The sequence below is a fragment of the Diabrotica virgifera genome, chromosome 5, assembly GCF_917563875.1.
Source record: "Diabrotica virgifera virgifera chromosome 5, PGI_DIABVI_V3a".
Taxonomy (NCBI): Eukaryota; Metazoa; Arthropoda; class Insecta; order Coleoptera; family Chrysomelidae; genus Diabrotica; species Diabrotica virgifera.
In genome coordinates, this window is record NC_065447.1 from 203,359,018 (window position 1) to 203,374,352 (window position 15,335).

The 15,335-nt window shown below is 34.1% G+C and overlaps 1 protein-coding gene across 1 annotated transcript in view; it reads right to left on the reverse strand.

The window, feature by feature from the left end:
- Positions 1 to 15,335, reverse strand: part of LOC114324192 (hemicentin-1) — a 244,904-nt gene that overhangs the window by 176,582 nt on the left and 52,987 nt on the right. Inside the window, exon 2 of the mRNA XM_050650522.1 lies at positions 5,023 to 5,088. Coding sequence (XP_050506479.1) covers positions 5,023 to 5,086 — 64 coding nt within the window. The 5' untranslated portion in view covers positions 5,087 to 5,088. The remainder of the gene's footprint in view (positions 1 to 5,022; positions 5,089 to 15,335) is intronic.

Consider the following 15,335-nt stretch of genomic DNA (forward strand, 5'->3'; position numbering starts at 1 on the left):
ATTTTGTATTTTGACAACGACACCCGAGCGTCGAAACGTTAATAAAATTATTTTTCCAATTTAATTGTGGCTTATTTCCTATCTAAATAGTTAATCATACACTTTCTCATTTCAATCTGTTACATCAAACATCTTTATGTTGAATCTCAAATAACTACTTATAGGAATATATAAACTATTTTTTTCTCATGAGCATCTTTCAGTGCGTCACAGTTTTTCGATTTGTTTCTAACGCATTAAATTGTATGTGACAGAAAAACGTCACGTCGGTGATTACAGACATTTATAACATTTATTCTACTTGTCGATAGATGGCGCTATAATCGAAAAAAAATTATTTACAAATTATATAATATATCTACGAATATAATCTGTACAATTTATTTGACTATACAGATAAAAGAAAATACCATTTTATAAATGCAATAAACACAATTGATTTGTTTTTATGCCAAATTGCAAATAAAATGTGACAACTGTCAGATTTAACTAAATTGTCATGTTAGAATAAATGTTATAAATGTGTATTATCGCGGACTTACCTTTTTTTCTATCATTTGTGACGCACTGAAAAATGCTCATGAAAAGGACCATACAACCTATACATTGCCTTCATCATATTTAATAGTTTGGAAAAAATTTACCTATTTTCTCTGTCCTTGATGCATCTGAGCATATATGGACATATTATCCTTTTCTATAACTATTAAAACTAAAGTAATATCTTTATTTTAAAAAATCAACGCATGTATGGTTGGCTGCCTATCTTTACTAAATACGTACATTTGAACCCCGCTGACAATTAGTTTTAAATAACTTTACTTTCACTCCTTATAGTATTCATGTTAGCTTATATGGAATACTTTTAATACCAGCACACGATGTTTGTTGTTATTATTGAATTTTACTACAAATAATTTTTAAGTACCTAACTATATAACAATTATTAACAAAACTTCAAGTTGTACTGTCTGTCCCGTAACTGTCATCAGCCAGAAATGTTTTTACGCCTGTAATTTAGTTGGCTTTCACCTTTCTCTTTGTGAAGACAGAGAATTCCACTCAACCACCCACGTGCTTCGTGGAATAGTCATAATATATTGCCTTAGGGTATTTATATTAATTTCATCCATCGTCAGGATTTAGTATATAACATTTCAATGTAAGACTTTTAGTCGACATTTTAAGGGTTTTAACCCACGTATTTTTGGTGGCTTAGCATGTAGAGCTTGTGAGTATAACCTTATTTTTTATCTTGGTCAACCTATATTTATTTTAGGCAAAGAACACTGATGATGCTCTCTTTAGAGCGAAAACGTTCTGTTTTGTAATTGCAGCCCTTTATTGGGGTTTTTAAAATAAATATACCTTTTACACAGAAGATTTCTCTTCAATTTTTTGTAATTAATGGTATACAGCCAGCTACAGGAAATTTTCCTTGTGGATAAAAATAATTCAATTCAAATCAATGTATTGGGAGAAGGGAAGTCATAAAATGGCCAGCTAGGTTGGCAGACTTTACTCCGCTGGATTGCTTTTTATGAAGATATATTAAATTAAAAGTGCCGGTGTCCAGGAACCCTCTTGACAAACGAAGACTCCTCAGTTAATTTTAAGAAAATTTAACCAAATTCACCTAGCCTGAAAACTCTCCCTAATGGAGCTAGAGCTCGTTGAAGATGCCGTCTTGTAATTAGTTTTTTTGTAAATACCTCCAGAACGCTTCTATTTATAAAAACAAAAACTAATACACCCATTTATCTTCCAGAGACAAATCGATTTCATCAATTGCGAATATTTAGTACCGGTCATAGACGTCCCTGATAGGGCAACGGTTAGTTTATCGCATAACTTTTTTGTCTTTAACTTTTAAGCATTTTTGACACTGGGTTATTACATTGTGGGGTATTCTAGTACTAAAAGGTACTCTTACTTAATTCGGTAAAATCTTCTGAACACATGGAAAAGACTCAAATATTTTGTTTTGCAGGGAAGTTAACCACAAACAAAATTTTTCGTGAAAAGCTTTTACTTTATCTTCAGCTGTAAAATATTCCCTTCTCTTCTTTGAAGGTTCTTGTTCAAATTGTTAGGCGACTAAAACGATCTGCCAAAAATGCTAATTTTAAGAGACAATATAGTCAGAAAAACGATAAGCATATTTAGATTTTGCATAGTGTAAAAACAATAAAAATTCAGCCCTCAGTTCCAGAACTCTTGTCAATATATTTCCTTTGGATAACCACCTGACCTCTGTGTAATAAAGAATATTTTGGTGAAACGAGCCCATATCTTCACAAACGATTCTGAATAGCCGGGTGTGCAAAGCTTTACCTTTGAGAGAAGTCACAATTTTTATTACGTCCTTGCGCACGTCATTTAAATCGGAAGGTACTAACTTAGGCCAATTTCATAATTTAAGACTTCGGTCGTCACGACAAACGGTCGTAACGACAGTTAGTCGTACATTCCATTAGTTCAATACAGCAATGTACGGAGCCTTTCACACATGACGACCACGAATAATTGTCGTGCCGTTGCTCCTCGCCTGTCGTCCAATATCACTGCAATGGACGGCGGTCGTGTCGTGCCGTGCTATCAGTCAACCACGGGCATAAATTAGTTTATCCATACTTACCGACAGTTAGTCGTGTAGTACCAGTGAATCCAGTGACACGTACATATTGGCAGACAATATAGATGGGGAATTTTTAATTGCACTGGTACAAAGTGGACCAGTGTTGTGGAACAAAACTTGGGATGTGTATAAAGACAAAAATGCGACAAGGAATGTATGGCGTGAAGTTTTAGTGGAGGTTAACCCTGATTTTGAAAACTTAGAGGACCAGGAGAAAACTAAGTTTGGTATTTATTTTACATTTAAAGTATACTCGTAGATTACAAACCTGAATTTTTTAGCCCATTAATTTCCAACGTTATGTAAACGCAACATTTTTAATTTTATTATTTTTAATGAATCACTACTTGAATAACATTTTTATTGCTACATTTTATTTAAAACAGAACATAAAGTACAAATCCAGTAAAATATTTTGAAATAATTATGACATGTAATGTAATACGCATAAAGATAAACACAAGAAGAAGAAGAAGTATTTTGATAACGATTTCCGAAGTGGAAATAGAAACGTCAAATAAACTTAATCATAAAATAAAATTGTGGCTTATTCCCAACTAAAATAGTAAATTGTAAAATAGACCACAAGAAAATAGCTTCAGAATAATTATTATTTTTTATGTTATTTAATTACAAAAGATTATAAACAGGATTTTTAGTAAAATGCTTATTTTAAAAATATGTTGCTTACCTTTGTTAACAATGTAGAATAAATATTTTTGTAGATTTGTAGACGAATGTCAGAGAAACATTTTTTTTACCTCAACCGATACCAACAGAAAAAAATTTTGTTATTTTTAAATGATTCTGCGCGTCCGACATATGTAATCAAAGCTGTAGAACATTTAATAATATTTCCTGATACACGTTACTTGTTTAGCACTCGCTTTAAATAGAGTAGCAGAAACGTAAGGACAGAATTTCCAATAGTCAATACCCTTGTATCAATTATAAAAAAAAAATTAAAGTCCCTCTGCGAGTACAGGTGTATAAAATCGTTTACCTAATGTGCCTTTAATACATGAACCTGTAATAACTAGATGGATGACATGGTTAAATTCTGTAAATTTCATATGCGATAATTTTGAGGGAATTAGAGACGTCATTTATAGTTTCGATGTAGATAGCTCAGGTGCTGTAAAAATGTATGGATGTTTAAAAAAACTGTTATTAAAACGCAATTTGGCACATATCCAAACCAACTGTTTAATATTGTGGTATCAATTATTAAATAAGAAAAGCGATATACATTTTTGATTAGACCAAAGTATTGAAAATATCAATTCATTAAATAATGCACAAATTAACCACCTTCTGAATGGTGTTAAAGAAAAATTAGGGATATTAAAAAATAATTCAAAAAAATAATATTATTAAAATGGGGAATTGTAAAGTTTTTGAAATTTTTACTTTGCTCAGTTAACTTCATGTAAAATAGAAAGAAATTTTTTCACATATAAAAAATTATCGTCACATAGACGGCAGAGTTTTTCTCTAGAAAATTTAGAAAAACATTTATTAATATATAATTTTAACTGTAAAAATAATACAATAAACAATGATGATGATGATGATGATCATGATGATGATTGTAAAGAATAAATGAATATAATGACGTAGGTAACATTGTTTGAGTTTAACATGGCCTTCAATACAAGGATAACTGCGTTTTTATTTATACGCATTAATGCATAAAAGCATGTTTTAGTGCGTATTTCAACTGTTTTTTGTGCATATTTGCATGCATATTTTGGAGTTTTTTAAGTGCATATTTCCCGAGCTCTAAATATAAATAACTGGATATGAAAATCGCGAATGACGGAACACTGGACAGAGCCATTAAATAACGAAATATTCAGGGCAGGAAGCAGATAAACCATCAAAACAAGAAAAAGATCCATAACACCGTAGTGAAGAGCATTAAAACACAGCTGCGAAGTATGGAATATGAAGGAAATATCGAAACAAATGTTAGAGGTCAAAGAAATAGATTTTTAGAGAACAGCTGCAGGAAGATCAAGAAGAGAATATGGCACCAATGAACGGATACGAGACATCATGAAAGTAACACATACAATAAATGACGAAATCAACGAAATACAACTAAGACGGTTTAGTCACCTACAAAGAATGCATGAGGACAGAATCCCAAAACATGTACAAAACTGGAAACCGCAAGGTAGAAGAAGAAGAGGTAGTCCGAGAAAAAGTTGGCAGCCAGGAATAAACAAAGCCATGGATGGAAGGGGTCTGTAAGTAGATCAATGTGCGGACAGAGAGGAATGGAGAATGTATATCGGAAGACGGAGAAAGTTGTAAATCGATAGTACTCGTATAATATACAGAAATGTTAATTTTGTCAACTAATATCATAATGTTCTTACCTGCTAAAGCAATAATGATGAAAACGCAGATGGTTTGTTCTTTTACCATTTTCCGTAGAATCATTTCTGTAACAAAAAAAATGTTATCACTTACGAAAATGTTCTTATAAAGTTAAAATAAATGAACAAAGGTAACATTTAAAAAATGCGTGACTTTTTAATATAAAATTTAAAAATACCATTATGAAACTTATCAGGTGATATAATATTAGTTATAGCCGGAAAAAAATAAAATAAGCAGTTGGGAAAGTAGTAGTATACAAAGGAACCATTATGAAGAGTAGAGTAACTGAATCAAATCAGTTTTAAAAGTTGGTAGAACAAATGAGCTGAATTGATTATAATTTAAGCGTTCTTTCGGGATACCTTGAAACAACAGTTAAAATAAAATAACTAAAGGAATCGAAGAATAAATATTTAAGCTAGAATAAAGCACTTTTTGCTATTTTCTGATACTCCCTTTCCATTTCTCTTGCTTCCTGGTAGAATGATCTTTTTTTTTTTATTTTTCTTCTATTTTTTTCACTACATAATAATATTAATCTAGATTTGATACTAAACAAATAATTTGATTACTTATAAGGCGGAACAATTTTGATTCGTTCTGTTAATGACTGTTTTATTGGCAAAATTGTGGAAACTAAGTTATTTACGAGAAATAGCTTTTACCAGCAGAAACCTATAATAGAAACCCTAAAGCAGCTTGATGTCCCATACGCTTAATTGATTTGTCTGAGATCGAGTCTGCACCGGGGTCTTTCTCCCCAAAGCGCCGAAACTCATTTAATCTTATTTACCGTAAAGAATTTTCCCAAGTCTCGGGTTGTGTAACTTTAGGGGATGTCTCAGTTTGATTATGACTCACGTGATTTACGGTCGTGTCCTCCGTTAGATAGTTAGATGAGACAATTTCAAAAAAGCATTGAGAAAGTAGTTTATTAAAATATTTTAGCGGGGAATGATTTACATTTCAACTAAAGCATCTTTAGTGGGGACAAAGAACTGTAATAAATTAGAAAACAAACAGAATATACACTACCTATTCATCGATTTAGTAGGCTATACAATAGAGTTGAAATATCAGAATTGCGGTCTGTGGCTTAGATTGAAACTAATTTATTTCTAATGATGAAAGGGTTGCCAATGCGAAACCATTATACAATTGGATATAGGAATTGAGTCAATACTCGCAATCTTAAGTTTGTATTTTAATAGTTGTTACATAATCATGGGGCAACCGGTTTCGAGTCTTACAATTAATTTATGACTCATCTTCAGGCCCCGTACATAAAGTCTTCACAATACAAACTACAAGCTAAAATCACAAAAAGAAACAAACATGTACATATACATAAAACAACTATGTCTTGGTTTAAATTACATACAATAAAGCCAAAAAACTGTATAGTATTGAACTTAATAGTCTATAGAGTGTATACCGAGACATTTTGCCATTGGGAGTGACCAATCTGATGAGAATTGCTTGGTATATAATTTAATATATACTAGGTACCATCAATCCTTAAATATTTAAGGGTTGATGGAGTCTTGACAAGATAGTATGTGATCAAAAAACATAAAGTTTGTAGTAATAGGTATGTACTTACATATCAGTTACGGAAACCGTCCTACAGCTTAAAATGTTCGTGGAAGTCACCAGCCCCATCAAAAGAGCTGACTAGTCAAATAGCTCTTAGTCTCTTAGACATCAGCCCCATCAAAACAGCTGACTAGTCAAATAGTCAGCGGCCGTGGAGTAACAGCATATTCGCTGGCCTCATACGCCAGTGCACATGGGTTCGAGCCCTGCCAAAGACAAACCATTTTCATTTCCAATAATGACACGAGCCGTCTCACCGTGCCTCGGAGAGCACGTAAAGCCGTCGGGCCCCCGGGGCTAGTGTACATCGGCACTAGTTACTTGAAACAGGGTTAAAGATGTAAATGGCGCCGGAACTGTCCGAAAGGATCTCCCCGGCAAAAATGCCATACGATATTATTATTATTACTAGTCAAATACCTCTTAGTCTCTTAGTCTCCTAGAGACTAAGATCTATTTGACTAGTCAGCTGTTTTGATGGGGCTGGTGACTTCCACGAACATCCAAACTTTATGTTTTTTGATCACATACCATCTTGTCAAGACCCCATCAACCCTTAACTATTTAAGGATTGATGGTAGTATATTATATTAAATTATATACCAAGCAATTCTCATCAGATTGGTCACTCCCAATGGCAAAATGTCTCAGTATACACTCTATCTATAGACTATTAAGTTCAATACTATACAGTTGTTTGGTTTTATTGTATGTAATTTAAACCAAGACACAGTTGCTTTTAAGTTTTTTATATATGTATATTTACATGTTTGTCTCTTTTTGTGATTTTAGCTTGTAGTTTGTATTGTGAAGACTCCATGTACTGGGCTTGAAGATGAGTCATAAATTGTAAGACTCGAAACCAGTTGCCCCATGATTATGTAACAACTATTAAAATACAAACTTAAGATTGCGAGTATTGACTCAATTCCTATATCCAATTGTATAATTTATTTCTGTTGAATTCGATATTTCGTTGAATATTTATTTTTTCAAGTTCATCAGGAATAAAACTACAAAATTAAATAACAATTACACTCGGTGGCCAAATTATTAGGGACACTACACATATTTTTGTATTTTTATAATATACGAAATTGGTTTTATAGCGTTTTATGCATTTCCCTTTCCAATAGCCACTCATTTTCTGTTGTGACAGTCTTCTTTTCTTAAATTTCTTTCCGAAATTGCCTTGGTCGCCTTGGAGATGCCCTTTTTCCGTGTGGTTGCTCGTCTTCTTGGTTGTCGTTTTTCTGTGGGGGTCACAAATATGTTATCATCAGTTGATTGAAGCGCATACTAAAGAATGACATCACAACCCTTCTTCTTCTTCTTCTTCTTAACATGCCATACACCAAAGTGCGTATTTACTGGCTATCTCAAAACTAAGGTTTTGTTCTTGGCGGCGTGATACAGCTCGCCTGTGTTGTGTATTCATGTATATGTATATAACAGCGCTACAGGCCTTAGAGGCCCTTGGCTTCGATAGTCTTGACTATATTCTTCCACTTTTTCCGGTCCTTCACTTGTTCTCTCCTGTCTCTTGTACCCATTTCTTCTATGTCAGTCCGGACGGCATCCAACCACTTCCTTCGTGGTCTCCCTCTTCTTTTCTTCCCTTGTTCTCCTACTAACAAAACTCTTAGGACGTTTCTTTCTTGTGGCATTCGTGAAACATGTCCCAACCATCTAACTCTCTGCGCCCTGATTTTCTGTGTTATTTTGGGTCTCTTATATATCTGCATTAGCTCCTGGTTTGTTCTTCTGCGCCATTCCCCGTTAGCTTCCTTGATACCACCAAAAACTTTTCTCGAGATTTTCCTCTTCCAAATCTCTAGCTTTATTTCTTGTTTCTGATTCATGGTCCAAGTTTCACATGCATACATCACCGTTGGTCTCACTATGGTCTCATAAGTTCGAATTTTGGCTGCCCTGGACACGTTTTTGGCCTTCAACAGTGCGTTTAATGATCCTACTGCTTTGCTAGCTTTCAACAACCGTTTATCAATATCTCTCTCTTCGTCTCCTCTATTTGTAACGGTTACTCCAAGGTACTCAAATTCAGTTACCTTCTCAAATTTATATTCTCTGTCATTCGTCGTTAGAGTGATCCATTTATTTTCTTCTGCATTTTTCCCTCTCATTTCCATACACTTGGTTTTTTCTTGGTTAATATTCAGGCCATATTTTCTAGCTTCTTCTTCAAATTGTTTGAACATTTTTCGAAGTTCTATTCTTGAACGTGTCAGAAACACCAAGTCATCTGCAAAACCTATGCATTGGTGTCTTGTGTATTCATGTCCATTCCTTAATATTCCTTCACCAGGACAGTTGTTTGCGGCCGACTCCTCTCCTACCGTCGATCTTCCCTTGTAGAATTAACTGTGGTATTTCATACTTTGCTTCTCTTAATATGTTCCCACATCACAACCCAAACTTAGCAACGCTTCAGAACATACCATGACGCGTAGAAGCTGTAATTGCATCAAAGGGTAAAATTAAAATCAAAGGGTAATAGCACATAAAACAACACCAAATCTATCTATCATCACTCCATGTTACTCTACATCCTACCAGATTGAAAACAATGGAAACCTTCTCTGGTAACACCTCCGAGGCTTCTACAATTTACAAGCCATAACGGATGCTGAGACTAAGGATGATGAGGGAATTTTACAATTTATAATTCACGTCCCATCTGCTCAGCGCGGTAAAGTTCCAACGAGAATGGTTCCCTTCGTACTCCAATCAGAGTTAACATGTAAATTAAAAATGAATAACCATTTTCAATTTCGTTGCAACACGAAACTACAGCCGCATCATTATTCTAGTCCAATCAGAGAGTGCAGCAAGCACCTCTACCGGTTTCGAAACTTATTAGTCTCTCATCAGGAGGCACATATGCTGCTCTCTCTGACCCAACTAGGACGAACCCCGGCGTGCAGTCACGGATTGCAACGAACGAAATGGCAGGAATGTCCTAGCGGCAACTGCTAGCAAAAACTAAGTTTTCAATCTAATAGCACATAAAAGTCAGAAAAATTTCGAGGAGATACGATAAAATAGTAAAATATATAAAAAAATTGAGTGCGGCGTCTGTAGGGGGCAATTGATTGTATCCCCCGTCGCATGGCGACGAGTAAAACAACTAGTAAAAAATATTTCAAATACATAAACTTAGTAGAAAGTCAATGCTTATTGAATCAGAAAAAAAATTGTCTTGAAGGGAGAGGAGAAAATAAGAATATTTATTATTTTGATGAAACAAGGATTGATGAAGGTCATTCCGTAGGAAGAGTTTGGAAAGGTAAAAACATAAAAACAGCTTTAAGAATTTTGTAAAAGAATTTTGAATTGGTTTAAAGAAACCAACCTCTAAGGGCCTACCATTCATAGTTATCCATATTAGTAGTGTAAATGGTTTTCTAGCAGAGGGGATGAAATTAGAACATTATGAATGTTTTTATTTTTGCACATAATGGCGAATCATGTCTATAAAAGATTGTGTTATAATATTATAATGATGACAGTGATAAATAATGTTCGAACAATCAAACTTAGATCAATAAACCGCCGATTTGAAATTGGGCCATTCCTAAACGTCAGCAAGTTACTTGGATTATCATAAATCCAATGAATAGCCAATGGGAAAATAGTCTATGCGCCAGAGGGGTCACCGTGTCCTTTTCAATTATGATGGACAAACTTAACGGTTTCTTATGGATTTTTGGCCGCTGATTTTCGAATTTCGAGGGTGGATTTCGATCCGAGTAGTCAAAAAATTATTATAAACAATTTAATTGTTCATAAGGCTCTGGCTCATAAACTAAAAGATATAAAAAATGTTTCAAATAAAATTTGTTCCTTAATAAAAAACGAATAAAAAGACGTTTTACTAAACTTAAATGCAACAATTAGAACTTAAGATATTTTCATTATCATTATCATTATTGTTAATTAAAGTATAATATAAATGTTTATGGCTTAAATTTGCTTGAAACCCTTATAAACAAATTAATGTACAATTTTTTTAAGACAATTATAACTACAAAAGAGTATAACTTGAAAACAAATGAAGATAAAGTAATTTAACAAACTTTGTTTGGAACCCTATTAATTAAACTTTAAATTGAGGCCTATTCTAGGCTCATTTGCATGCGTAGAAGCCGAGTTACGATCGATAAAGTTTCGAAAAATACTTATTTTGCAATTTGCAATTTGCATTGTGCACTAATTTTACAATATCTTGAGTTCTAATTGTTGGATTTAAGTTTAGTAAACCTTTTTTTCTTCGTTTTTTATTAAGGAACAAATTTTATTTGAAATATTTTTTTATCTCTTTTAGTTTATGAGCCAGAGCCTTATAAACAATTAAATTGTTTATAACAATTTTTTGACCACTCGGATCGAAATCCACCCTCGAAATTCGTAGTCAGCAGCCAAAAATCCATAAGAAACCGTTGAGTTTGTCCATCAGAATTGAAAAGGAAACGGTGACCTCTATTTGGCGCCTAGACTAAAAGTCAATAGTGAAAGTGAGCTCTCAATATCTACTATTCTGAAATGCCATGTCTAAAATTTGAGGCGCATACTTAATGATAAAAAGTGTAAAAGTCTTCTCTGGCTTTACATAGAGACGGCATCTACGATAAAATTCAAATCGAGTGAAAATTCTAAGAAATGGTGTATGGCGTAGACAATAGGAAAACCATGGAAACAGTCATACCAGTGGTGTTACAAAAAAATTTGAGCTTGAATTATAAATGAGAATATACATAATTTCTGTATTTACAAAGATTGTTGTCTTAAAACCGAAATTTTAACGTATATTTTACGGAATGGGACGTTTCGATGCCGCCGGTTCATCGCCGGCCGTTTCGATGCAGCCGGTTCATCGCCAGTCCATTTCATCGCCGTCATATCTCGCATTTTCTAGAATTCCTAATTAATACTAAAAATAACTAATAATTGTAACTGTCGAAAATTCGGAAATATATCAGATAGCGATTAACTGACTGGCGATGAATCGGCCGGCATCGGCATCGAACTGGCGGCATCGAAACGGCGGCGATGAAACGTCCTAGACCCTATATTTTAATATATACTTCATCATCATCATCATCATCATTTGGCTCTACAACTCTATGGGAGTCTTGGTCGCGTTTACTATTTCCCTCCATTGTTGTCGGTCCTGAGCAGCTATTTCCCATTGCTGTACTCCCATTTTGCGTAGATCACTAGCTACTGCGTCCTTCCACCTCTTTCTTGGGCGACCAACTGACCTTTTTCCATCGGGCCTTTTAGTGTCTTTCGTCACTTGATCTTAGCACGTGACCCGCCCATCGTATTCTGTTTGATTTAATGTAGCGTACTATGTTTTCATCTCCATATATTGTCTGGAGTTCATCATTGTGTCTTCTTCTCCATTCTCCTGTTGTCTTTTCTCTGCAAGGCCCATAGATAGTCCGCAGTATCCTTCTTTCAAGTACCAGTAATTATGTCGTTTCCCGCTGATTCAGAGTCCATGTTTCGCTTCCATGCGTTATTGTGGGACGAATTATTGTCTTATATACTCTTATTTTTGCTGGTCTTGAGAGTATTTTTGATTTAAGTAGGGTCCTTAATGAGTAATATGCCCTGTTTCCTGCAATAATCCTGGCTGCCACGTCCTTTTCATATTTATTTTCAGATGTTATGATCGCTCCCAGGTACTTAAATGCTTTGACGACTTCAAAATTTTATTTATTAATTGTTACGTTTTGTCTAACCCTTGCTCTTGGGTTCTCCGTAACCACCATGTACTTGGTCTTGTCCTCGTTGACCTTAAGACCAACTTCCTTGACTCCGTTCTCGAATAGGGTGAAAACTTCTTTTGCATCTCTGGCGGATTGTGCAATTGTGTCCAAGTCATCCGCAAAGGCCAATAGTATTTTTGATCCTTGTGCGGCAAATCCGTTTGTCAGTTGTGGCTGAGCTTTCCTTACTGCATCTTCCAGTGCGAAGTTAAACAGCAGGGGGGCGAGAGGATCTCTTTGTCTAAGCCCGGTGTCAATGAGGAATTCCTCAGACGTGGTGCTGCCAATTCTGATTCGTGCGGAAGCGTTCTCCGTGCTCACCTTCGCTAATCGTACCAGCTTTCCAGGTACTCCCATTTCTACCACAGTCTCCCACAATGCTTCTCTGCTAACAGAATCGTAAGCTTGTTTGAAGTCCACGAAGATTTGGTGTACATCGTGGTTGAATTCCCAGTTTTTTTCCAAAACCTGGCGTAGGACGAAGATCTGGTCTATGGTCGACCTTCCCGGTCTGAATCCGCTTTAGTAGTCGCCTATTATTTCCTCTGCGTATGGAGTTAGTCTTCTAAACAGTATTATGGATATAATCTTGTATGTTGTGTTAATTAACGATATTCCTCTATAGTTCCGACATATTTGTTTGTCTCCCTTCTTGTGAATAGGTATTATATGGCCTTCATGTCAGTGTTTCGGTATTTCTTGTCTTTCCCAGACTTCTCTTATAAGATAGTATATCTCAAGATGTAGTTTTTCTCCCCCTTTTTTTATTAGTTCCGCCTGTATGCCGTCTGGGCCTGAGGCTTTATGGTTTTTTAGGGACGAAATTGCGGACTTTACTTCAGCTAGTGTGGGCCCTGGTATTTCAGGTTCGGCTAACTGGTTTAATATATACTGATGGCCAAAAAAGATGCGTCACCCCAATTAGAGGAAAAACTTACTAAGTGCATTTTTTGAGATTTAGACATTTTTATCAATTTATATTTATACTCAATACAGTACCATCCAGTCGTGGAAAAGTCACCAAGTGCTTAAAGCCTTCTAATTGCGAGATAATAATTTATGGTACAATTCACTAAGCGCGTTATTGTGAATTTCGGTTTCAAGTAAAACTCATTAAAAACTTATTATTGTATTTAGTGAATTTTTCTTTACAATCTGCAGCGCCGAATCGGTACTTGGTGATTTTTCAAACAATACGTTAGTAAAAATAAACGTAGATCGAGTTCCAGAATTATCAATATCTGATAGCGAAAGTGAAGAAGACGAGTGAAATTAAAAGTGGATTCACAAGATTTTTTTTTTCGACTTATTGTGTAAATTCGCAGTTCCCTTAGAGGTTAGATAATCTGTTTTAATTTTAACTTTTGTACTATAATACATTGTTTGTTACTTATTTCTTTCAATTTGAATACCGAAGTCTTCATACTTTATGAAGACAAATTCATTAATTTCACAATATCCAATTATTGTGTTCATTTAAAAAACTCATCAAGTACAAAAATTAACCTAATATTTAATAAATAATAGTTCCTGTGACAATACTTGGCTGGTTAGATCTCACTTTGATTACTGTTCCACAATTTGGTCCCCCTTACTCATAAAGTGAAACTTAAGGCTGTCCAACACAATTTTCTGAGATTTACTGCCACTAAGATGCATGTATACTACGACTATTCTGCATTAGAGCGCATACTGAACTTACCTCCTCTTGTGGTACGCAGAAAACAAAGTGACTTAATAATTTTATTTAAAATTATCAACGGGCTGTGTAACTGCCCCGAGCTTCTCTCCAAAATATCTATATTTGTCCCCAGTCGTTCGACTAGGCAGGTGCAAACCTTTTATGTTTCTTTTCATAGATTCAATTATTCTTACAACACATTTATTCCTAGAACTCTTCGATTAGCTAACTCATTAAATAACCTCGAAATTTTTAACATATCAGTTTCCCGCTTTAAAAATCATATTTTTCCCTAACTTTTTAATACTTTCGGCCAGAGCTTTTGTATTGTGATTGTTACATGACCTGTATGTATCAAAACCCTTATACTTTGGAACATTTCTGAATTGATTTATGTCTTATCTTTTGTTTGTAATTGTACTGACATATATGCTATCTTTTTTCTTTTTTGTAACTGTACTACTCATAGAATTATTTTTTCTCAAACCACTTTTTTATGTTATATTATGATAATTTATGTTATATTATGATATTATGATAATTTAGAACACTGTAACATTTATATCTGAATAGGGCTTGCCCGTGAATAAATAAATAAAAAATATATATTTTTATTTACTCTTTAAAATTGCATTAAAAAATTCCAATGATCAAGACAGGTGAATTTAAAAAACAATTTGTTCCTTTAAATCGATTTTACTCCACTTTCTGAAAGTGTAGTTAGTGAGTTTTACCTCTAACATGACAAAATATTTTTTAAATATTTATTTATGGAAGTATTCATTATAATATTGTTATTATTTGATAATATTATAAACAAATTAGCAACGTCATTTTCGTAAAAAAATGAAAAATGGGTGACTTCTCCTTGATTTTCTATAAACTCAGTTACTCTATGAGGCATTAATGGAATTAATTGGTGTTTCGTCTCCTTATAGTTTAGTTAATTTTAGTTTTTTTTATTTTATTTTACGATGTAAATTCATATCAGACCATTCCCAAAGTTTGGGTAAATTATTTTCCAGAAATCTCTTAAAAGATTAAAATACATTCATTTTTACCCATATTTCTGGGTAACATTTGTCATTTGTATTCATAATCCTCTTTAGAAAGTAGGTATTTGGAAAGTTATGCGAGGCAAGCGATATTGTCAACTTCTGAGAAGGACAGTGATGACGATTAGTTAATTACGTTTTTTCCAAAGTGAAATTGTGTAGGACAAAATAGACATTTTGTG